This window comes from Sorex fumeus, unplaced genomic scaffold (assembly GCF_029834395.1).
Source record: "Sorex fumeus unplaced genomic scaffold, SorFum_2.1 ptg000265l, whole genome shotgun sequence".
NCBI classification, from domain to species: domain Eukaryota; kingdom Metazoa; phylum Chordata; class Mammalia; order Eulipotyphla; family Soricidae; genus Sorex; species Sorex fumeus.
The window spans coordinates 3,750,318-3,775,818 of NW_026606322.1; the positions used below are offsets into that span (position 1 = coordinate 3,750,318).

The window sequence follows — 25,501 nt, forward strand, 5'->3', positions numbered from 1 at the left end:
CTCTTTCTGACTCATTTCACTTAGCGTGATACTCTTCGTGACCATCCACTTATAAGGAAATTTCATGACTTCATCTTACCTAACAGCCACATAGTATTCCATTGTGTCGATATACCAAAGTTTCTTTAACCAGTCCAAACCTCCAGTCTTATGCATTGTGCCATGGTTCTGTTGATTAGTTAAATTAAAACTTTATGGAGCGATAGCATAGCGGTAGGGCGTTTGCCTTGCACGCAGCCAACATGGCCAACCTGAGTTCGATTCCTCCGCCCCTCTCGGAGAGCCCGGCAAGCTACCGAGAGTATCTCGCCCACATGGCAGAGCCTGGCAAGCTCCACGTAACGTATTCGATATGCCAAACACAGTAACAACAAAGTCTCCAATGGAGACGTTACTGGGCCCGCTCGAGCAAATTGATGAACAACGGGAGGGACTTTACTTACTTACTTACTGTACTATAAGAAGTACCCAAAGTGGGGCTGGAGCGACAGCACAGCAGGTAGGGCATTTTCCTTGCATGTGGCCGACCTGGGTTCAATTCCCAGCATCCCATATGGTCCCCCGAGAACTTCCAGGAGTAATTACTGAGTGCATGAACCAGGAGGAACCCTGTGCATTGCCAGGTGTGACCCAAAAAGCAAAAAAATAAAAAGTACCCAAAGCAGAAAGTGTGTAGCTTGGCTAAATGTCACAAAATGAACATGCCTGTGTATTGAGATATAAACTAGTCTTGTATGTAAATTAGTCCAATGCCATTGTGAATCCCAGATACCTCACCATTGTTCTCGAGAGCATGTTTTCCTTGCCCTTGCAAAGGAAACGAGCTTTTGCCTTCTCTGTGGATCAGAAGGTGCACTGTGGGGCCCACTAATAGCGTGGAGGCAAAAATGCCTCCCTTGTGAGCAAGCAAGCACAAAACCGAGTCTGACCCCCAACACCAGTCTACATGCACCAACTGTAATTGTGATGCGTTTGCTCGCTGGGATCCCCGGGACCACAACTGAAGTGGATAATAACCAGGTTGCGTCCCCATCTTCCATGAGCACTGCAGCCAAAAATGTGCGTGATCTCTTTGAAAGAGAGTGAGAACCCCCTTGCCCCCCAATGAGCATGTGTGCGCTCCCCAGTCATGTATGTGTTACTTTCGGTCATCAAAATAGCAAGAAGGGGGGCAGAAAAGGAACCGGAGGTAGTACAGTGGTTAGGCACCACATGTCTCCTGACAGGCCACCCACACCCCCATTTCTGACATGGCCCCTAGAAACCCCCAGCACTGCTAAGGTGCTCCCAGTAATTCCAAGCACTGCAGGATGGAAACTGAGCATGAAGCCAGTGGGGACTGTATTTAAGGGTGCGGTCAGCTCAGAACAAGAAAGGTGTGCTGCCTCTCCTCGCCTTGTCCCATGCTACGTCTGAACATAGCTTTTCTTCTTGGGTCCCCAGACGCACAGCCTGGGTGATGACCCAGAGAAGCTCTGGGCTGTGTGTAGATGATGGGCATTTTCTTCCTCTAAAATTCTCCGGGTTTCTGGCCTTGAAACTGTTAATTGGAAAATTCCCATCCACGGTTAGTCAGGATCCACCGAGGCCAGCTTTTCAGTCTGAGCGTGGGAGAATGGTTTCAGGATTGGGTTCCCATTTGAAACAAAATGTCTTTGTGATTGTCTTTCAGAACTCGCTGGCCAGGGGCACGCACTGAGGTATTGCTGCTTCGGTTGTCATCAAGCCTGTCGTCAGAGGGTGCAAGTTTGACTCGCAGCATCCGGCCTGTGGTGTGGTGGAGAGAAAGATTGGGTTCACCTAAGGAGAGACATGGGCTTCAAGATGACTTTCCCCCTCTCTTACAAGTACCGGTTACTGTTACTCTTCACCTTGTGTCTCTCAGTGGTTGGTTGGGCCACCAGTAATTACTTTGTGGGTGCTATCCAGGAGATTCCTAAAGCAGGTTTCATGGCTAATTTCAACAAGGTCTTAGTTTGGGGGAAGGAAGAAACTCTGACCAATGAAACATCTCTGCGGAAAGTGGACCTCAGCAGCTGCCCTTCTCAATCTCCGTACCTTCGTAAGTGCTTTTTGGCTTTTCTCCAGTCTTCCGTAAACTTTGGATTTAAAAAGTACCTAACACAGCAGTTAAAGAGTCGTAGGGCTGGAGAGAGAGAGAGCATAATGCGTAAGGTGCTTGCCTTGCATGCAGCCAACCCAGGGGCAGTCACCAGCGCTGTGTATGACCCCTGAGGCTCACCAAAAATGATCATTGAGTGCAGAGCCAGGAGTAAGTCTTTTTTCTTTTTTCTTTTTGAGTTATACCTGGTGATGCACAGGGGTTACTCATGGCTCTGTACTCAGGAATTACTCCTGGCTCAGGGGACCATATGGGATGCTGGGAATCGAACCCAGGTCAGCCACATGAAAGGTAAATGCCCTACCCACTGTACTATTACTCCAGCCCCCAGGAATAAGTCTGGAGCCTAGCCAGGTGTGGTCAGGTGTGGTTCAACTGCCCCTCCTTACCCCCCCCCCCCCCCCCCCGCCATGGAATCTTCTTCCTCAAAAATCCCCTTGGTTCTTTCAATCAGTACTTAGACTTTAACATTCTAAAATCAAGGGCCAGAGAGCTAGTAGAGGGGCACTGCACAGTGCCACACCTGGTTTAATCTGCAGCACTGCATGGTCCCCCAGGGCCTCTGGGAGTGACCCCCAAGCACAGATCTGGGGGTAGCCCCAAGTATTTTTAGATGTGGCCAGATTTTCCTTTCTCCAAAGCAAACAGCTCTTCCCTCCTGCCCCCACAGACCCTTTCCGAAATTCAGTCACAGACTTGTGTTCCATTCAGATGGTTCTTTCGCTTCTCCGTGGAGTCATGGAGAAACCAGTGCTTCTTTCCCTGATGGTGGATGGAAACGGTTCTGCTCATCCTGTTCGCAAGCCAAGACAGGAACAAGAATTACAGAAAGGCAGACCTGACCATCAACCCCTTGTCCGCATTCCTCCCAATATGTGTTAAACAGTGAATGCATTTATAAACATTGATGGGCCGCATGAACAAGCACCTGGATTAATAGGGTGTGTAAGTAGTCGTGATGAAGATGGGCACTGGACACCTCAGGAGGAAGAAGAAGGGATTGAGGGGAGCCAGAAGGAGAGGTGGAAGAGCTACTGAGGCGCTCGAAAGCGGTGCCAGTGAAAGGGAGCGAGGGGACCCACTGATGTCAGAACTGTCCCGGGAAGTTCAGTCAAGGGCCTGGGAGCAGAGACATGTGAACTAAGGGAGGGTTGTTTTTATCCAGGCTACAGAGGGAGTTTCTCAGTAGTCCTGTGGGCATTTCCAAGCATCTCTGTCCTGCGACAGCTGTAAACTTTCTAGAACTCTCTCCCACCCCATTTTCACGGCATTATTAATTCGGGCTGGAGCGATAGCACAGCGGTAGGGCGTTTGCCTTGCACGCAGCCAACATGGCCGACCCGAGTTCGATTCCTCCGCCCCTCTCGGAGAGCCCGGCAAGCTACCGAGAGTATCTCGCCCGCACGGCAGAGCCTGGCAAGCTCCGTGACGTATTCCATATGCCAGACACAGTAACAACAAAGTCTCCCAATGGAGACGTTACTGGGCCTGCTCGAGCCAATCGAACAACGGGAGGGCCTTTACTTTTTACTTATTAATTAGGGCCCTGCTAATTATTTGGGCTTGATGACTCTGTCTCATCCACTGAGGAAAGGCTCCTTAGGGCCAGTTCCTCTCAGCTGGATGCAGTCCAGCCTTTCATACCTTCAGGCAGTCCCACGGATTCTCAGAGCTTGTCTAAGCAGTGGAAGCTTGGCTACATCTGAACACAGGGAGTGAGCCCTGCTGACTGGAGCCAAGGAAGGGCCTCAGGCCGCCTTTCTTGGAATGGAGGTTCAAGCACCTGGCACTTTTATAGCCCTGAGTGGTTTATTTGGTGTTTCAGAAAGGCTCAGGTCCCCAGGTAGATTTCTGCCACCTCTTTCCACTCTATATTCCTGTTCATTTCTGTTAAAGAGATGTGGGTCAGCTTTGCATGGGGGTTACCAGGGATGACCCTTGGCCTTCATCTGACTGGGCTGCATACAGCCACGCTGAGCAGAATGCTTATTGTGGGTTCTCTCTGAAATGCACAGAAAAGAAAAAAATGGTCTTTTTGTTTATTTTGTTTGGGGGCCATTTCCAGCTCTGCTCAGAGCTTACTCCTGCCTCTAGGCACAGGGATCCCTCTTGGCAGGGTCCGGGAACCATATGGGATGCAGGCAACTGAGCCCTGGTTACTCGCTGTACTGGTTCGCCAGCTGCAGGAACACATTCTGGCAGTGCCGTGCATACCTGATGGTGTTGGGGAGGGAGTCTTACAGGTTTCTGCGTGTCACTGGTTTACCGTCAGGGAACTAGGACAGCCCCCAGAGGCCTGTGGGTTTCGTCAAAGAGCCTTTTTTCTTGAAACGTTCTTGTTCAGGTGTGAGGCGGTGTTGGGATATACCAACATCCTGGCACTGCTTGGAGGCTACGCCTGGCTTGGGTAATTATGGGGCCGTGTGATCGAACCAGGATTGGTTTCGTGTAAGGCAGCCCTTTCCTGTCTCTTCATCCATGTTACTGATATTTATTAAACAAACACTGCCCTCCCGTTGTTCATCGATTTTGCTTGAGCGGGCCCAGTAGCATCTCCATTTTTGAGACACGTTGTTATTGTGTTTGGCATATTGAATACATCACGGGTAGCTTTGCCGTGCGGGTGAGATACTCTCGGTAGCTTGCCGGGCTAAAAACTTTTTTTGGGGGGAGGGGCCACACACATCTGTATTCAGGGATCGCTTCCTGGTAGTCTTGGGAGACCCTATGGGGTGCCGGGGGTTGATTCCGATCAACTGTGTGCAGTGCAAGCACCCTGCCCACTAGTCTCTCTAGCCCTGCACATGCTTCATTTCTGAAAGACTGCGCTTGCTTTTTTTTTTTCCTGAACTCTGGGAAGGAAAAGGAGATGGAGCAGATTGCTCAAGCTAGCCGAGCCTCGCTCCCTCAGAGTCAACCGGTTAGAAGTCATCTACACTCACACGTGAGCCGCAGAGCCAGAGTTGGCTTGTGCAGCCAGAGTACGTTCAGGCAGGTCTGCCACTTGCTTTTGGAGGCACTAACTGGAGTCTCGGGGACCTGTGGTGGGAGTTGAAGTGAGGCTTCGCAGTGACGACAGCAGCAGCTGACAGCCAGAGTGCTCACGTGTTCTCGGTCCACCTGACCCTTCAGCATTTGCTGAGGACGCGACTCTCGCTCCCGGTTTCTGTTGCAGGAGGCCAGAGCAAGCTCGTTTTCAAACCCAATCTCACTTTGGAGGACGTGCAGGCAGAAAACCCCCAGGTGCATGGAGGCCGGTACCACCCGGAAGAGTGTAAGGCCGCCCAGCGGGTGGCCATCGTCATCCCACACCGGAACCGGGAGAAACACCTCACTTACCTGCTCGAGCACCTCCATCCCTTCCTGCAGAGGCAGCAGCTGGAGTATGGCATTTACGTCATCCACCAGGTACGGGGCTGGGCTCTGCTCCGGAGCTGCTCTCAGGGACTCGCGCCCGCTTTCTCTTGGGTCAGAGCAGCAGAGCTCTCCTTCCTCGTTTCTGCTTGGAGGGAGCAAAAGATGCTTCCCCCCAGCTGTGATCCTAGGGGGCTAATTCTGGGAGCTTTGGTTTATTTTTCTTTTTTCGGTTACACCCGGCAATGCACGGGGGTTACTCCTGGCTCATGCACTCAGAAATTACTCCTGGCGTTAATGCTGGTGCTCGGGGACCATATGGAATGCTAGGAATCGAATCTGGGTCAGCCGCATGCAAGACAAATGCCCTACCCACTGTGCTATCGCTCCAGCCCCCAGTTCTGGGAGCTTTTACGGGCTCTTCAGTGAAGCTTGTAGGAAGTCTATTATATTGGGAGACCTTCCTTGTTGACCAACAACTGCCCAAAGCTTTTCTTCTGGGAGGTATTTGGTTTCCCTCTGTATTTGCTATATATGACAAGTGAGATGTCAGAATTGCCCACTTTTAAAGGATTTATGCCTTCTTTTTTCCCTTTTTGGGTCACACCCGGCGATGCACTGGGCTTACTTCTGGCTCATGCACTCAGGAATTACTCCTGGCAGTGCTCGGGGGACCATATGGGCTGCTGGGAACTGAACCCAGGTTGACTGCGTGCAAGGTAAATGCCCTACCCGCTGTGCTATCCCTCCAGCCCCCCAATGCCTATTTTTAATTTTTTTTTTACTTTGGGCCTATAATAATTTTTGCAGGATTTGGGGCCATACTTGGTGGTGCTCAGGATCTACTCTTGTCTCTCAGCTCAGGAGTGAGTCCTGAGGTGCTCAAGGACCCTTATGCACTGTGAGGGATGAACTGGGATCAGCACAGAGAGCAAGCACTTTTCGTCCTGGACTCTAATACTGTTAGTCGTTCTGCACACTCGCTCAGGGCAGCAGCCCCCAGAGTATCGTATTTTACAAACATAAAGTGTCTGCCTTTTCTTCCTCTTTTTCGGAAAGTACTATGATAACTTTGGACAACTCCTTGTGTTTTCGTTATGAGAAACTGTTATATCAAACTGGAATTCATTCTTAAAGAACTTGATTCAGACTGCCAAGAAAAATGTAGTACCACAATCATCTCTTGAGTTGTATTGTCAAATTGTGTGTGTGTCTATAGTGTTTCTTAACCAGTGACAAAGCTTCTTTATTGTCATTGTAAAGATTAGTTTCCACCACCCAGTCTTATAAAACAGGATTCTCTTGTAGCGATTCCAGAAAACTGTTAAGTAGCTTAGAAATATTGGCAGTAGTCTGTGTTTATAGGTTTCTTGATCCTTTATGGCAGCTGTGTTTCTTGGATTGGATAAGACAGCGTTAACAGTGATGAGTGATGCTAATGGGAATTATCAGTGTGTAAGAAAGATGTTGCAAGGAACCAGGCAGACAGCTCAGCAGTCAAGGGGGTATGCTTATGTGTGCTGGGATTTGAGTTTGAACCCTGGCTCCAAATGATTCTGATCACTACCAGGTATGATCTTAGGGCTCTGGAGTCTTCTTTTTTTGGGGGGGGGGTCCACACCTAGTGATGCTCAGGGGTTACTCTTGGCTTTGCCCTCGGGAATTACTCCTGGCGGTGCTGGGGGACCATATGGGATGCCGAGGATCGAACCTGGGTTGGCTGTGTGCAAGGCAAATGCCCTATCCACTGTACTATCACTCGAGCCCTCTGGAGTCTTCTAAGCACTGCTTGAGAGTCCGCTTCTCCCTAATAGCACTGTCCACTGTAGTACTGTCTTCCCACTGTTCATCGATTTGCTCGAGCGGGCCCAGTAATATCTCCATCATTGTGAGACTTGTTGGTACTGTGTTTGGCATATTGAATGCATCATGGGTAGCTTGCCAGGCTTTGCTGTGCGGGCGAGATACTCTCGATAGCTTGCCAGGCTCTCTGAGAGGGGTGGAGGAATAGAATCCGGCTCTGCTGGGCCAGCTGCGTGCAAGGCAAATGCCCTACCGCTGTGCTATTGCCCCAGCCTATCTCCCTAATAAAGAATGGTAATACGGTTTTGTTTTACCACACTCAGGGGTTACCCCTCCTGGTGGTACTTGGACAATCATGTGGTACAGTGGACTAAACGTGGGTCTCTAGTATGCAGAGCATGCATAGTATTTGAGCTATCCCCCGAACCCAGATTTTGTAGTTTTATATGGAATGAGGGATACTTTTTAATCAGTATTTTTATTATAAATAAAATTGATATTTTATAATTATATGTGTGTATTCGATATGCCAGACACAGTAACAACAAAGTCTCCAATGGAGACGTTACTGGGCCCGCTTGAGCAAATCGACGATCAACGGGAGGGCCTTTACCTTTACCTTACCTTATTGTATGTGTGTACGTGATGTTTCTGGTTTTGGCTTATGGGCTCATGCCTGGCTGTGCTCAGAGCTTACTCCTGGCTCAGTGCTCAAGGATCACTCCTGGTGGTGATTGGGTAATCGTATGTCGTGCCAGAGACTGAACTGGTGTGTATGCAGGGCAGAGCAGCTTACCCCTTATACTGTCTTGCTAGCTCAGAGCTGAATTATTTTAAACAGAACTTAATTATTTTAAAGGTGCAGTTTAGTAGAGTTCAGTATGTAAGCACTGTGGCACTGTCCTCCTGTTATTCATCGATTTGCTTGAGTGGGCACCAGTAACATCTCCATTGTGAGACTTGTTTTTACTGTTTTTGGCATACTGAATACGCCACAGGGAGCTTGCCAGGCCCCTGTGCAGGAGGGATACTCTCAGTAGCTTTCCAGGCTCTCCGAGAGGGACGAGGAATCGAACCCAGGTTGGCCGCATGCAAGGCAAATGCCCTACCCGTTGTGCTATCGCTCCAGTCCGGTATATTTACATTACTGTGAAGCAAGTCTCTAGAACTTTTTCTTCTTGCAAAATTAAACCGTGTAACCATTGAGTAACAGCTTCTTACTAAAAGGCCTATTTTAAAAAAAATACCAGGAAATCAGCAGATACGAAACATGTGAGAAAAGTCATCTCTGTGTCAGAGCTTGTGTCCTCCACATTGTCCTGTAGTGGCACGAGAACTCGACCAGCTGCTGTTTCTGAACTCTGCCAAGCCTTGTTGGCGTCAGGAGCTTTCTGAGCTGTCGTTTTCACCTCCGCAGGCTGGAAGTAAAATGTTCAATCGAGCCAAACTCTTGAATGTGGGTTATCTAGAAGCTCTCAAGGATGAAAACTGGGACTGCTTCATATTCCACGATGTTGACCTGGTGCCCGAGAATGACTTGAATCTTTACAAGTGCGAGAAGCAGCCCAAGCACCTGGTGGTCGGCAGGAACAGCACCGGCTACAGGTAAGAACAGGTGTGCCGACAGTGAGGGCGAGGAGCTTGTCCCCACTGCTCCATGCTCCATGCCCCATGAGGGTCCCTAGCGTCTCCCAGCAGCCTTGACAGCAGATGACAAAGGTGAAAAAAGCAGGAGCAGGAAGAGAGAGACCAAGCAGGAGATTCCAAGCCATACCTCCAGCCCCTACTCAGTGAACTTTTGCAAGGTTCCCCACAGTAACTCTGTCTGCCTCTGCCTTTCGACTTTAAGAGACCAACCAAGCTACCTCAGGTGTCTCAGGTCACCTTGCAGGCTAGTGTTGTGAGGCTGACATCTCTTTAGAGTTCTCAGTGTTCTAAGGGAGGAGGGTAGGGTGTGGAGAGAACAAGAGGCAGATGGCCCCAGCAGTCGGCACAGGAGTCAGGACAACCAGGACAAATATTTCTCCCACCCTTGGCCTCTGTGAGAAGTGCCTGGGACTCATTTTGTCTTTTATGATTATTACTAAGGTAACATAGTTTACAAAAGTATTAATGTTTATTCACATTAATGTTAGTATTAATACTGCGTATTAATGTTGTTAACTATACTGATATTAATAAACATGAATGCTATTATCATGTTTATTACTGTTTATGCCAGACACAGTAACAACAAAGTCTCCAATGGAGACGTTACTGGGCCCGCTCGAGCAAATCGACGATCAACGGGAGGGCCTTTACCTTTACCTATTAACATTAACACCGTTGTATGTTTTAGACGTGTATTGTTTCCACGTCACCACTGAAATAGCAGGATCCTTTCGCCACTGTCACTAGTGCCCACCTTCCCCCCAGTGCCCCCAATCCAGCTTGTAACCTCAGTTTTCTTCTCAGGGTCTTAGGGTTTGTTTTCATTTGCCGTCTGTATATTCCCTTGTTTTGTATCTTTACATATTATCACATACGAGCAAGATCGCAGTGTCTTTTCTTTCTCCTTCTGCTTTATTTCACTTAACATGACCCTTTCTAGTTCCATCCATGTTGTGGAAAAATGCAAGATTTCATTAGTTTATATGGCTGAGTAATAATTTCATTGTATGTTTGGACCACTTCTTGATCCACTTTTTTTGGGGATCAGTACAGTAGTTGGATCAGTACAATAGTTTGGATCAGTACAGTACAGTACCGATACAGTAGTTCTATTTTTAAGTTTTTGAGGAGTTTCAGGGCTGGAGTGATAGTACAGCAGCTGCGGCACTTGCCTTGCATATGGCTGACCCGGGTTCAATCCCCAGCATCACATATGGTCCACCAAGCACTCCCAGGAATAGGGAGTGAACATTGCCAGATTTGGCCCCAAAACAAAACAAAAAATATTTTGGAGATGTTCCCATACTGTTTTGACGTAAATATGTTCCATGATATAGTTTCATACACACAATGTTCCGACACCATATCCTCTGCCAGAGTGTCCACTTCCCCCTACATTGTCTTGGAGATGAAGGCTGTATAAACATTTTCCATTTATACCCTTTTCCTTGAGAAAAAAAAATTTTTTTTGGGTGGGGGACATGATAGGGGTGAGGTGCACTTGGTGGTGCTCAGGGCTTCCTCCTGACTCTGGGCTCAGGGATCCCTCCTGGTGGGGCTCAGGGGAACATCCCGGTGCTGAAGACGGAACCTGGGTGTACTGCTTGCAAGGCAAGTGCCTGACCCCCATTCAGTTAATCAGACACCAGAGCATTGTAACTACAGTGTAAGGAGCTGGGTTGTGGACTATAAACTGTCAGTGGGCAGCACCTCTACATTAGAGGTTATATCTTGCACCAGAGTGTGATTATGTCTTGGATCACTACCACGTCATTAGTGCTATTTCTCATTGGTAATGGGCAGGCCCTGCCTGACATCTGATTCTCAGTGTCTTGAAGCTGCTCATATTCAGGTAGTTAGAATCCTTTACCAGACTCTGTAACTATGGTAACAAGTCACTGTAATCTTGGTCATAAATAACTTTCTTCTGAGAACTTTATTTTCTTTTGTTTGTTTCAGTAGTAATAATAGCCATTTCTAAGATTTTAGATAGGGGGAGGGTTATATAAGTAAATTTATTTCCATAAGGAAATTCAGCAAGGTCCTCTTTTCTGCATCCATTCTCAGAACATAGAAACATACTACTGAACTAAAACACTTTCCTGTTAAGTGGCATGTATCAGTATTTGTGTGTGTGTGTGTGTGTGTGTGTGTGTGTGTATTTTTGCTATTGGCTTTTCTCATCTGAGAAAAATGAAATATTTAGTTTGCCCTGGAATACTTTGAGTTGAAATGAAGTTCGAAGCCTTCCACATATTTCTGTTCATGTATTTAGTATCATCTATATAATTTTCCTGTCTTTGTTTGCATTTCTTTCTTTCTTTCTTTCTTTCTTTCTTTCTTTCTTTCTTTTTTTTATTTTTGGGTCACACCTGGCAATGCACAGGGGTTAGTCCTGGCTCATGCACTTTGAATATAACAGTGTTATATTCAGAGTTCTGAAGGTTGCTATCTTGCCCACTAATCATGCATAATCCCTGACTGAAAGGTGCTCTAGGACCGGTGCTTCCTGCTGTGTGTCAGGATCTCTGTGTCCCCACCCCCTGTTGTCCTCTCAGCCGATGTATCACCCATTGCAGAAGCTCCAAAGGTATCTCAGTCTCCAAGAATTCAAACAGACTTGACCACTGTCCTCTTAGAGTGGTATTGCCTTGCAGCCTATGGTTATATAAAGGCACTACTCTCTCCGTGGTGTCCGTGCCAGGAACCTCAGGGTTATTGAGATGGTTGAGTTGCTCAGGAGAAGTAATCTCTGGTGGAGACTTGCTTGCACACAGAGGCAATTTGCAGACAGAGTGTGTGTGTGGTAAGCTGTCTCTTGTCTACTACCCTATCCCCTAAACAATGATTAGAGCTAAAAAAGCAATATATTTGAGGAGAAAATATTTGCACACAATACAACAATAAAAAAACCCAACAATCCCTCAAGAAATGGGAAAGGTGGGGCCAGGCGGTGGCACAGGAAGTTAGGGTGCTTTCCTTGCACACAGCTGACCTGGTTCCATACCTAGAACCCCTTATGATCCCCTGTGCCCTGTTAGGAGTGATCCTTGAATGCAGAGCCAGGAGTAATCCCTGAGCACTGTGTGGTATGACACCGCCCCCCAAAAAAAGGCAAGAGAAAATGAGCAAAAACTTCTTAAAAGAAGACATGGGGTGGCCAGTACATATATAAAAAAGAGTTCATCATCACTTATTATCAGGGAAATGCAAATATAAACAACAGTGAGATATTCTCTCACACCAGTGAGGATGGCACAGATCAAAAAGAGTGGAAACAGCTAGTGTTAGCAGGGATGTGGTGAAAAAGAAACCTTCGTTCACAGTTAGGAATGTTATTTGGATCAGCTTTTATGGAAACAGTATGGAGATTTCTATCACTGTCACTGTCCTCCCCTTGTTCATCAATTTGCTTGAGCAGGCCCAGTAACATCTCCATTGTGACACTTGTTACTGTGTTTGGCATATCGAATATGTCACAGGGAGCTTGCCAGTCTTTGCCGTGAGGGCGAGATACTTTCGGTAGCTTGCCGGGCTCTCCGAGAGGGGTGGAGGAATCGAACCCAGCTCGGCCGGGCTGGCTGTTTGCAAGGCAAACGTCCTACCTGCTGTGCTATCACTCTAGCCCAGAGACTTCTATAAAAGTTAAAAATAGAGCTACTAATACCTCCATTTCTTGGCATCTACACCCAAAACACAAAACAGAAGACAAAAATATATGCACACCTATGTTCATTGCAATGTTTAGTACAACAGTCAAAATATCAAAACCACCCTAATGTGACAGGTGAATGGGTGAAGAAGTTGCAGTACATATAAACAGTGGAATACTGTCAATTACAAGTCCTCCCGTTGTTCATCGATTTGCTCGAGCGGGCACCAGTAATGTCTCACAACAAATTGTGAGACTTGTTGTTACTGTTTTTTGGCATATCAGATACATCACAGGTGGCTTGCCAGGCTTTTGTCATGTGGGGGAGATACTCTCGTAGCTTGCCGGGCTCTCCGAGAGGGGCAGAGGAATCGAACCCAAGTCGGCCGCATGCAAGGCAAACGCCTTACCTGCTGTGCTATCACTCCAGCCCATCAGTTACAAGAAAAGGTGAAATCATGCAGTTTGCTGCAACGTGGGTGGAACCGGAAGACAGTCATGTTGGGCAACATAGGTCAGAGGGAGGAGAGCAAATACCAGGTGATCTCACTTTTCTCTGGAACATAGACTCAATACAGGGGAATAGTTTCAAACCATGACAAGCCCTTGACCTTGGATTGCAAAATCTTGCTGTTTTTTTGGTCACACTCAGCTGTACTCAGCTTTCTTTTGGCTCTGTGCTTAGGGATCACTCCTGGCAGAGCTTGGGAGACATGCGGGGGCACCAGAGATCGAATTTAGGTTGACTACTTCTAAGACAAGCACCTTACCTGCTCTTCTCTCTCTCTCCAGCCCAGGGTTACAACATTTATCGACAATTAAAGGGAGATGTGGGATGAATGAAGATCTGACCAGAAGTGACACAGGGACAGTGGTGGAGGGTCACGGGCGCTTTGCGGTGGTCCACAGTAATTTTGTATGATAAACTTCAAGTACTGTAGCTCTGTTACTAAACTGTAATTTAAAAAAAATTAAAAATTACTACCTTCCCCTCAAAAGGGAGGCCTGGAGAGATAGCACAGAGGTTAAGGTGCTTGTTTTGCATGCACCTGATAGTTAAGTTCCCAGCATCGCATGTGACCTCCCAAGCCCCTCCAGGAATGATCCTTGAGCACAGAGCTTGGAGTAAGTCTGGGTGTTGCCTTCTTATCTCTCCAGCCCCTCAAAATGGAAGGTTTCAAAGAAAACAAGAATGTTGGTGGAGGGTATTGAGCACTTTGGTGGTGGTGAAGCGAGGTATATATGAATACTATATACTACTAATATATACTTAATATATACTAAGGTTTATATTAAAGTAAGTAAAGTAAAGGCCCTCCCATTGATCGTCGATTTGCTCGAGCGGGCCCAGTAACGTCTCCATTGGAGACTTTGTTGTTACTGTGTCTGGCATATCGAATACTCTCGGTAGCTTGCCGGGCTCTCCGAGAGGGGCGGAGGAATCGAACTCGGGTCGGCCATGTTGGCCGCGTGTAAGGCGAACGCCCTACCGCTGTGCTATAAGTGAGGTATATATTAAGATCCTAAAACTTGGGGTTGGAGACATTATAGAGTGGGTAAAACCTTGCATGTGGCTCCCAAGCACCCCATAAGCTCTGCCAGGAGTAACCCCTGAGCACAGCCAGCTGTGGCCCACCCTCCTCCAAAAGGCCATAAAAGTTAACGCTATAGAAAACACATGACCTACATTATAATAGCACTCTCGCACATCACCGTAGCACTGTTCTTCCATTGTTCATTGGGATTTGCTTGAGCGAGCACCAGTCATGTCTCCATTTTGAGACTTGTAGTCACTGTTTTTGGCATACTTAATATGCCACAGGGAGCTTGCCAGACTCTGCCGTGAGGGCAGAATACTCTCAGTATCTTGCTGGGCTCTCCGAGAGGGACGGAGGAATCAAGCCCAGGTCAGCCACCTGCAAGGCAAATGCCCTACCTGCTGTGCTAATAATTAAAAAGAAATAAATACAGTATATTCATGCATTCCTGCCTCAGCCTGGATGCAGCCTCAGAATCCTTAGCCCAGTGCGCTTGTCAGCCCGCTGGTCACCGAAGTGGCAGGTGGAGCTCCGACTCATTCGTGTCTGAAGCCAGGCTGCCCATCTCAGCCAGCTTGAGAGAAGCAGTGTTCATTGGGGAACTCCTTGCTTTAAGGAAGGATGGTCTCTTGCCCGGACAGAGGACAGAGTACCTGGAGCGTGTGGTGGAGAGTAGCCAGGTGTCTACAGTACTTACTCCAGACTCGGAGTTTCTCAGTGTCTGCTGACGCCAAGCAGGCTTAGTCCTCACGTTCCTAACTTTTCTCTTTTTTTTTTTCCGCTCTAGGTTACGTTACAATGGATATTTTGGGGGTGTTACTGCCCTAAGCAGAGAACAGTTTTTCAAGGTGAATGGATTCTCTAACAACTACTGGGGATGGGGAGGCGAAGACGATGACCTCAGACTCAGGTGAACAACGGAGACGGGTCCCCTTCATGGGGCTCTGCTGAGAGTGGCTGTGGGAAGCTGTGCCACTGCGTGTCTTCTGGGGGCCAAATCGCTGGTCGTGAGGCCTCAGTGGTACGGGGCAGGTTGCAGGGTGGAAGGAGGGCAGGATGACAGACGGCTCTTTGCCCCTGGCAGTATAGAAATGATGGGTTGGGGTCTTCTGTTGCTTGCCTGGGGGAGTCTGGGAGCCAGGTGTATGACTCAAGAACTGGTTAGTGGGTGTCTTTTGGTGACATGGAGCTCACCAGTGAATGAAAAGTCCCACATGGCAATTTGAGAAGAGTGACCCTGTGTAGTGCCATCTGCTTCTTCTCAGACTTCAGAAGGTGTTGACACTTTTCTCAGTGTCCAGAGAAGGGGGTGCCAGCAGCAAGTGCGGAATGGCACATGCCAGAGCAGGCCTGATGTCCTCTCCTGGGTCAACCGCCCATACACCAACTAAAGCTGTTGGTCCCCAAAGACTTTCTGGGACTCCTTTCTATTTTGGGGGGCTCAGAGGAAAGATGTCTGCCCTCTTGTTCCGGTCCCTCTCCTGAACTCAGAATCAGTGGCCAGACAGTTTAGGAATATCTTGATCTCTTAGAAAGAAGTGATTATTCAAGAATTCAGCGCTAGAACCTTCTGGCTTGTAGTAACAAGGTCTTTGGGGCTCTAAGGCGACCCCCTTTCTCACCCCCTTTTCCTTCTGCTGTTACCTCTTGGAGAGGAAATATTTTTTTAAATTTTTATTAGTGAAACACCATGAGGTACAGTTGTAGATTTACAATTTTTTTTGTGCTTGGGTTTCGATTATACAATGATCAAATACCCATCCCTCCACCAGTGCCCATTTTCCACCACCATGGATAATATCCCTCCCACCCCCATCCCCCCCATCCCACCCTGCCTCTGTGGCAGGGCATTCCCTTGTGTTCTCTCTCTCCTTTTGGGTGTTGTGGTCTGCAAAAGAGGCATTGAGTGGCAAACATGTTCAGTCCATAGTCTACTTTCAATATGCATCTCCCCTCCTGGGAGGATCCTTGGAGAGAAAATTTTTTAGCTGGGGTTCTGAAGTCATGCATGCTTGACTGCCAGGAATTTTTTTATTTTGCAGTGTTTAGTAGCCAGGGCTCCATGCTGGTCCCCATATCTAGGCAGAAGCTGTCTGGAGCGTTTCAGGCAGGAATGGACTTCCCTGACCCCACGGCTCCAAAGAGTAGCATGAGGGTGGCCAGTTTCTATTCACTGCCCAGTTTATCAGCATCCTGGGTGGCCAGGCCTGGGGGACAGATGGAGGCTGTGTGCAAGATTCCCAACAGCAGCAGCAGCTGCGATATTTCCTCTAGTTCCCTCTTGCGTTCTTGTTGTAGGTATAAGTTAGCAGAATGCCACCTCCTCCCTGCCTTTTCCCTTTGAGGAGAAAGGTTTGATTTTGCTTGATCAGAACATGCTGGTCTCCAGAGTGATTCTTGACTCATGCCATGGATCAACTGAGCGATGTGAATATAAATTGTAAACTGAGATTTGGTTACTATTTACTCACCTGTAAACAGACTCCACCTTTCTTTGCATTTCTCTCTTATATTACAGTTAACAAAGCAAGTTTCATGTGGTCGCACTTAATGCCGTCAGATCAGTTTTGAAAGCACCATTGCCATTTTGCAGCGGATGAAGTGGGCCTGAGATAACACCAGCCTTTCAGAGCTACAAATACCACAATCATGGCATAAATGTCACGCCTTTTGATTTTTCCCCCTGTTTAATAATACTGGGCTTAGTTGAAAAATAAATGCCCGTAATGGTTACACCCCCTTTTTTTTTTATGACTGTGTTTGCTTAATATCTGTGACGATTGTGTGCTGACATGTGGTAACAAAAATCTAGATTTAAGGGGCAGAGTACAGCGGGTAGGGCGTTTGCCTTTCCATGGCTGAATGGGGCTTGATCCCTGGCATTCCATATGGTTTCCTGAGCACCTCCAGCAGTGATTCATGAGTGCAGAGCCAGGAGTAACCCTTGAGCATCACCCAATCCCCTCCCCCATCTCCCCTCAAGTCTAGACTTAAACCTACATTTGTGGGGGACCTTAAATGAGCATTTCTTTCTTTCTTTGGATACTAAATTGGGATTCTAGGATACTTGCTTCTCCTTTTTCTTATGCTGCTTTGGCCTGGGTGGAAGGGGGACTCCTCAGCAATGATCAGGACATCTAGGGGCCACTCCAGACAATACTTGTCTGGCTGTTTGGGTTTGATGATCTTCAGGCCAAAAAACGTGGTGCTGCTCTGCCCAGAAGTTCTGCAACCACCAGGGCCACTCTTAGTGGTGTTGGTTCCATGTGGGGGTGCAGTGTGGAGAGTGAGCTTCAGGCATTGCATGTACATGCGAGGCCTGTGATCAGTCCTCAGAGCTTGCTCCCTGACTCAGTACCCTGCTTTACTTATTGTTCTTGTTCCCCTTGTTCCCAAGGAGATTTGATAATTCCCCCAAATCTAAATTTTATTTATTTTGCTTTTTGGGTCACATCCAGTGATGCTCAGGAGTTACTCCTGGCTCCGCACTTAGGAATTACTCTTGGTGGTGCTGGTGCTGGGGAACCATATGGGATGCCAGGAATTGAACCCGGGTTGGCCACTTGCAAAGCAAATGCCCTACCCGCTGTGCTATCGTTCCAGCCCCTCTATACCTTGCCTTAAAAGAAGTACTTCCTTAGTTCATTTTTTGAAAATGACAAACTAGAGATTGACCATTTCCTCTATAGGTCAGAAGTTCATATTAAAAGTACTTTATCCATCAATTCTAAACATGTTTCTTTCTTGAAATAATGTTGAATTATGACATTTTTCAATACCTAAGTAATGAATGACTCGAACGACTGTATAAGCATGCATAAAAGTTTTTGCAAATGATTCTTTTTTAAATGTCCAGTGATAGATAATTGGTACAAGATTCTTTGCTTTTAGAGAAATAAAAATCTGTTCTTTTTTTAGGGTTGAGCTTCAGAGAATGAAGATCATCCGTCCCTTGCCTTACATAGGTAAATACACAATGATCTTCCACACCAGAGACCGAGGCAACGAGGTGAACAGAGGACGGTGAGTCTGGACTCGCCGGCCAGTACTTGCTTAGTCTCTTCTCAGAATGAGGAGTAGGTTGGCTTCACTCGATCCACTTTGTCTCCTTTTTATTTTTTTGGACCCATGCCAGTGATTTTTGGTCAACTGGGCAGGTGGGCGCTTTACTGCAAGGACTTCAGGATGTGGTGTGGCTTGGGCCCTGAGGTGCTGGGGACTATGCAGGCAACCTCATCGGTGCTGAGGGTCCTCCAGGGTAGCATCTTGGGATGCTTGGGGTACCAGGCGATGCCAGAGATCAAAAGGGTGCCAGAGAGGTGCATGCCACTATGTGCTTTAACCCCTGTTATCTCTTTGACCTTGAGCCAGTCAATTTTGTTCAAAGATTTTCATTAAGGTCATTTCTAAATGAACACAGAAGTAGGGGGAATGGTGTATTAAACCTGTGCACCCCATTTTCACCTTTAGCAGCCATAGATTCATGTCTTTCCCTACCTTAGTCTACTTTTCTGACCTCCACTGGATTATTTAGAAGTGAATATCACAGTGCATCAGTTAAAAGACAAAAACGAAGAACTTGGGACTGAAGAGATAGAGTAGGTAAGAGCACTTGTCTTGCATGCAGTTAAATGAGGTTTGATTCCAGCACTGTGTATAGTTCCCTGAGCCCTATCAGGGTGATTGTGGCAGAACCAGAAGTAAGCCCTGATCACCGTTGGACATGGACCAAAAACCAAGAGAGAGATAAGGAGAGAGATAAGGGGGGAGGGAGGGAGAGAGAGAGAGAGAGAATTGCAATATCTTTATCATGCTTTAAATGAGCACTTCCTTATATCAATTACCCAGTGTTCAGATTTCTCTGATTATCTCAAAAACACTTCAAGATAAAAGTTTATTCTGGGGCTGGAGCAATAGCACAGCGGGTAGGGCGTTTGCCTTGCATGCAGCCAACATGACCGACACAGGTTCAATTCCCAGCACCCCATATGGTCCCCTGAGCACCGCCAGGGGCAATTCCTGAGTGCATGAGCCAGGAGTAACCCCTGAGCATCGCCGGGTGTGACCCAAAAAGCAAAAAAAAAAAAAAAAAAAAAAAAAAGTTTATTCTAATAAGGACCTAGACAAAGTCCATGCACAGCATTGGATGGTAGCTTTAAATCTATTTTAGTCTTCACTTCGTTCTTCACTTTCCCTTATAATTGTTGAGCATATGTGATCACTTGCTGAATGGCATTTCCTGCATGGTGGATTTTGCACATTGAATCCAGATAAGATGTATCTTTTACTTTGCATTTCCTTGTAAATGAGGAGTCAGGTCTGGAGACCTGAACAGAATCTGGTACTACTTGGGGACAAGCACACTTTATCAGTCATACCATATGCGTTCTCTTGCAAACCGCCAAGAGGATGTGACGTCTGGGCGTGTTTGTGAAGTCCTGGTTGATCTGTGGGTTCAGGGTTGTCAGCCCTGTCCCCTCATTAGGAGAGGCCTTCTTAGCATCTCCCCTCCCCCCAGGGTTTTTATGATCATTGGTGATCTTTGCCTAAAAGAGTAAAAGAGTAAAGGCCCTCCCGTTGATCGTCGATTTGCTCGAGCGGGCCCAGTAACGTCTCCATTGGAGACTTTGTTGTTACTGTGTCTGGCATATCGAATACTCTCGGTAGCTTGCCGGGCTCTCCGAGAGGGGCGGAGGAATCCAGCCCGGGGCTGGAGCTATAGCACAGCGGGTAGGGCATCTGCCTTGCATGCAGCCAGCATGGCTGACCCGAGTTCGATTCCTCCCGCCCCTCTCGGAGAGCCCGGCAAGCTACCGAGAGTATCTCGCCCGCACGGCAGAGCCTGGCAAGCTACCCGTGACATACTCAATATGCCAAACACAGTAACAATAAATCTCACAATGGAGACGTTACTGGGCCCGCTCGAGAAAATCGATGAGCAGGAGAAAAAATCTTTGCCTAAATTAAAAAAATATTTTAATTGGATCACTGTGAGATGCACAGTTATGAAATTGTCCATGATTGTGTCTCAGTCATATAATGTTCCAACACCTGTCCCTTCACCAGTGTACATGTCCTACCACTAATGTCCCCAGTTTCCTTCCCCCTTCCTCAACCTGTCTCCATGGCAGGCACTTTTCTTCTGTCTCTCTCTCTGTCTCTGTCTCTGCCTCTGTTTCTGTCTCTGCCAGGATTGACATCTGAGCACAGAGCCAGGAGTAAATCCTGAGCACGACTGGGTGTGCCTCCAATGCAATAATAGTAAGGAATGAAGTGCTTGTCTTTAGCTGTGTGAGTGTTCTGAGGGACGGTTTTGATAGAAAGGGCTAAATGAAAGGAAGGAATCAATACTGGTGGCTCACTTCTTGTTATAAAGAGTTGATTGTCACTAACATCTTTGAGGATGGAGTTAATATTCACTTTGATATTCAAGCTTGGTCTCCAGCCTGGCTCCTCTGATGAAACTGCAGAAATTTTGAAGGATTCGTTTCCTGTGCTTTGTGTGATGAGCTGTTCTCGAGTCAGCTTGTGTGTCTGCCCAGAAATGAGCTGATGAACTTTTTCAGTGAGGAATCTTGGCAGATCAGTCGAGTCTTTATGAGGCCACATTTCTTTGTTCTGATTCTCCCCCACGCCCCCCCCCCAATTTTAAAACAGTATTAAAGTGTTTTCTTAGCTTTTTGTTATTTGGGGACTGCCTAGACTCTGCTCAGGGCTGACTCTACTCCTGCTCTGCTTGGTGTCACTCCTGGGAGGCTTCTGGGAATCTGGTGATTGAAGTCACATGCTAGTCAAGCACCAGGCATCTTACTCACTGAGCTATCTTTCCACTCCAGCAGGTTTTTCGTTTGTTTGTTTGTGTGTTTGTTTGTTTTCAGTGGATGCTACAATCTAAAACAACTTTAAAGGGATTTTTTGGGGAGGGGGTACTCCTAAGCAGTGCTCAGAGGACCAAGAGACCCACTTTTGGCAATACTTAGCCATCTGGGTAGGCCAGTTAAGTGTGAGGGCCTGAGGAGGCAGTGCCTGGGTTCAGCCCCCTTTGCTCTCTCCCCGGTTCCCCCAAAAACATTTTTTTGAAATTTAAATAGTTTGTTTAATTTTGGAAACATCTGGTGGCACTTAGGGCTGACTCCTGGCTTTTATAGGGCTCACTCCTGATGCGCTCATGGGACCATTTGGGATGCTGGGGAACATCCCATATGGTACAGCTCTACCTGCTGTACTATCACTCTGGCCTCAATTTTAATTTTATTTTGGTTGTTATTGGGTATTGAGACAAATAGAATCAAGGACCTCACTTGTGGAAAGCATGTGCTGAGCCATATCCCCACTCCCAGAATTTTTTTTTTAATTTTTATTAGTGAGACACCATGAGGTACAGTTGTAGACTTACACATTTTTGTCCTTGGGTTTCAATTATACAATGATCAAATACCCATCCCTCCACCAGTGCCCATTTCCCACCACCACGGGTCCCAGTATCCCTCCCACCCCCATCCCCCCATCCCACCCTACCTCTGTGGCAGGGCATTCCCTTTTGTTCCCTCTCTCCTTTTGGGTGCTGTGGTTTGCAAAAGAGGCATTGAGTGACAATGTTTGGTCTATAGTCTACTTTCAGCATGCTTCTCCCATCCTGGGAGGATCCTCCCAACACCCTTTATTTGGTGCTCCCTTCTCTATCTGAGCTGCCTTTTCCCCTAGCATGTGTGGTTGGCCTCCAAGCCATGGAGTAAAATTCCTGGTACTAATCTCGGATTCTTGGGTGTTAGTCTCCTATTTTGTTACTTTATGTTCCCCAGATGAATGCAATCTTTCTATGTCTATCCCGCTCTTTCTGACTCATTTCGCTTAACATGATACTTTCCATGTAGTACCACTTGTATGTAAATTTCATAACTTCATCTTTTCTAACAGCTACATAGTACTCCATTGTGTAGATGTACCAAAGTTTCTTTAACCAGTCATCTGTTCTCGGGCACTCAGGTCTTTTCCAGATTCTGGCTGTTGTAAAGAGTGCTGCAATAAACAGGCAATTACAGATGTCACTTTGACTATGCTTTTTTGCCTCTCTGGGATATATTCCCAGGACCCACTCTCAGAATTTTAAAAGGTTTTAATCATTCTTCTAAGAACCTGCTGTTACTGTTTGCTTGCTCCCTCCCTCCCTCCCTCCCTCCCTCCCTCCCTCCCTCCCTCCCTCCCTTCCCTCCGTTCTTCCCTCCCTCTCTCCATCCATCCCTTCCACCTACCCACCTTTCCGCCTTCCTTCTTCCTTTCATTATCGGGCCATACCCAGTAGTGTTCAGGCTCAGTGCTCAGCATCACCCCTGGCTGACCACATATGATGCAGGGATCAAACTCGGGCCAGCCACTTGCACAGCAAGTGCTCTGTCCATCGTACTGTCTCTCTAGCCCAGCTGTTTCTATTTTCCACCTCTCATTCTAGTATTTGTCTTTCATATACATTTTTCTCTTTAAAATAATAGTCTTTGAATGGATTCAGGAGTACTTATAAAGCATATGAAAATATTAGAAGTTTGTAATTTAAGGAACGCAACGGGTGTCCACACCCAGCTTTAGGCCCGTTGCCTGTGTGACCCTTCATAGGCCCATATACTCTCTCCCCGACTCCATAACAAACAGGGAACACATTCCTGAGTTTTTCTTACCACAATCATTTTTTTATTAGTGAGACACCATGAGGTACAGTTATAGACTTACAAATTTTTGTGTTTGGGTTTCAGTTATACAATGATCAAATTACCCATCCCTCCACTAGCACCCATCCTCCACCACCACGGGTCCCAGCATCCCACCCCCCATTCCCCCCGTCCCACCCTGCCGCTGTGGCAGGGCATTCCCCCTTGTTCTCTCTCTCTTCTTTTGGGTACTGTGTTTTGCAAGAGAGGCATTGAGTGGCAATCATGTTTGATCTATAGACTACTTTTAGCATGCTTCTCCCACCCTGGGAGGGTCCTCACAACACCCTTCATTTGGTGCTCTCTTCTCTATCTGAGCTTCTTTTCACCTAGAACGTGTGGCTGGCCTTCCATTCATGGAGCAAAATTCCTGGTACTAATCTCAGCCATTCCTGGGTGTTACTCTCCCTTTTTGTTGCTTTATGTTCCCCAGATGAATGCAATCTTTCTGTGTCTATCCCGCTCTTTCTGACTCATTTCGCTTAACATGATACTTTCCATGTAGTACCACTACCACAATCATTTTTTATGGCATGGTTTTCTTGTTTTTCACATAAAATTTTATTCCCATATGATAGATTGGGTTTTTTGGTCATTTTTTTTATTTCATAGAAATGAAATAGTACTGCTGTTTTTCTGATCATTTTTAGCGAAACGCTGTGCTTTTGAGCTCCTGTCCTGCACTGTTGCTGTAGCCACAATGCCTTGCTTTCCACTGCTAAGCTCTGAGGCCCACTTGGCCCACCTCCTCCTTCCCGCTCCGCCCTGCAGCCTCAGCCGCTGTGATGACGTCACCACTTGAACTTATCCCAGTTGCGGAGAGTGGCCTTTTTGCTTGCTGTCCTTTTCCCCACCATACTCAGTGTGTCCTATTTGAAGTCTCACTTACCCTCTCTATAATCTTCCCCAGACTCATAAATTAGGTCCCCTCTAATCATTTGCCCCTCCTCACTTGTAATAAAACTGCATCTCCCCACCCTTACCAACAGATAGATTGGAGGATTCCTAGACCCTTGAAGCTTCTTCAAGAACCTGTGACAGTGGGTGACACAGATCACATGGTCTCAGTGTTACGCGTGTGTCCTGTCCTGTGGACCAGGGGAGGAGAGCCTCTTAAAAACGTGGCCTTGGGGGCTGGAGCGATAGCACAGTGGGTAGAGCATTTGCCTTGCATGCGGCCAGCCTGGATTCGATTCCCAGCAGTCCTTAGGGTCCCCCAAGCACTGCCAGGAGTAATTCCTGGGTGCAGAGCCAGAAGTAACCCCTGTGCATCGCCGGGTGTGACCCAAAAAGAAAAAAAAGGGGGCTTTCTTGGTATGTATTTGCCATGGGGGAAGATCAGCTGTCTTCGCAGCGGGAAACTCAGTAGGTACATCGATTTACAGTGGTGCCTTTGCTAAGTTTTGTGGCAAAGGAGTCGGTAATGGAAATGCTTGTTATATTCTTACCTTATTAACATTCACACTCATTCCTTTTGTCTGTAGGATGAAGCTCTTACATCAGGTGTCACGAGTCTGGAGGAAAGATGGATTGAGCAGTTGCTCATATAAATTCCTCTCAGTGATTTACAACCCTTTATATATCAACATCACGGTGGATTTCTGGTCTGACCCATGACCCTGAACATTGTGCTGAAACTTGGAAGAGCTGAATGGTAGCCTGCAATAATTTTGGTCCGGAGACTTCCGTTCGTAGACCACATGAAGAACTTGTTGCAGCCAGTTTTTAAGCTGAGTTGTTCTTTTCCCTGTTTTTCATTTTCATGTTCTTTCTTTCTTTTCTTTTTTTTTTTTAAGTAGAGCTACTGTTGATGAAGAACAAGAGAAGACAGCTTTTTTAAAGTTGTTTTTAACATGAGAGTTAAGACTATAATAGTGATACTTGAAAGACTAAGGGTAAAAGACAATTCAGAGGATATCATGAAGGCTGCTTGAGAACTCAGATGGAAGGAAATTAAATCGGAAGTGATCCATCTTGGGTTAGAAGGTAAAAGGAAATAAAATTACTGAATGTCACAGACAACCTGAAATGCAGGGAGCAAGGCAGAAAGGTACTAAGCTATGGTTCTGTTATTCATTTGGCCTATGAACCTTTACCTGTGAAGAGACAGGTCTCAGGCAAGAAGAGCACAGAAGAGGCGGGAGCAGGAAGAATCCAGATGCTGTGAACTTGGGAATGAGGAGCTGGAGGTCAGGGTCTGGGCGACAGGCCCCACCGCCGCCTTTTGTGGAGCAGATCCCGCCCAGATAGCTCTTCCCAGGACTCCCCCAGCAGAGAACACGTTCTCAACTTGTTTTTTAAGTATTTTTGTAAAATAATTTTGTACAAGTAGGAAATGAATTAGCAGTTTACAAATGACACATTAATAATATAGCAAAAGTACCTCTAGTAAAAGATGAAAAAGCTTTTGGTGCTTAATCTTTTCTTGCCCTTTTGTTTGAGGTCTACAGATGAAGTAATTACATTCGTTCTCTGAAACGGCTCAAAAACAAAACGGGAGACCAGGGATGACCCAGCTCATCCTTCTTGAAGGGCCCAGAGAAACGGGGTCCCATGAAAGACAGCAGTCACCTCCTGATTGGGAAATGTATTTGAAAGTAAAAGTTGTTTTATAGACCTGATATGTTTCCTTTAGGTTTTCTGACTTACCTTTCACTCAGGGACAGGTGAAAATCACATT

General features: G+C 46.8%; 1 protein-coding gene across 1 annotated transcript; it reads left to right on the plus strand.

Moving 5' to 3' along the window:
- The first annotated feature begins 1,688 nt into the window (after positions 1 to 1,688).
- On the plus strand, positions 1,689 to 25,226 carry B4GALT4 (beta-1,4-galactosyltransferase 4). Its single transcript, XM_056109349.1, has 6 exons — positions 1,689 to 2,062; positions 5,298 to 5,530; positions 8,697 to 8,884; positions 14,907 to 15,029; positions 18,038 to 18,142; positions 24,306 to 25,226. The coding sequence occupies exons 1-6, from the start codon at positions 1,813 to 1,815 to the stop codon at positions 24,436 to 24,438; spliced, it is 1,032 nt and encodes a 343-aa protein (XP_055965324.1). The 5' UTR covers positions 1,689 to 1,812; the 3' UTR covers positions 24,439 to 25,226.
- The last annotated feature ends 275 nt before the right edge of the window (positions 25,227 to 25,501 follow it).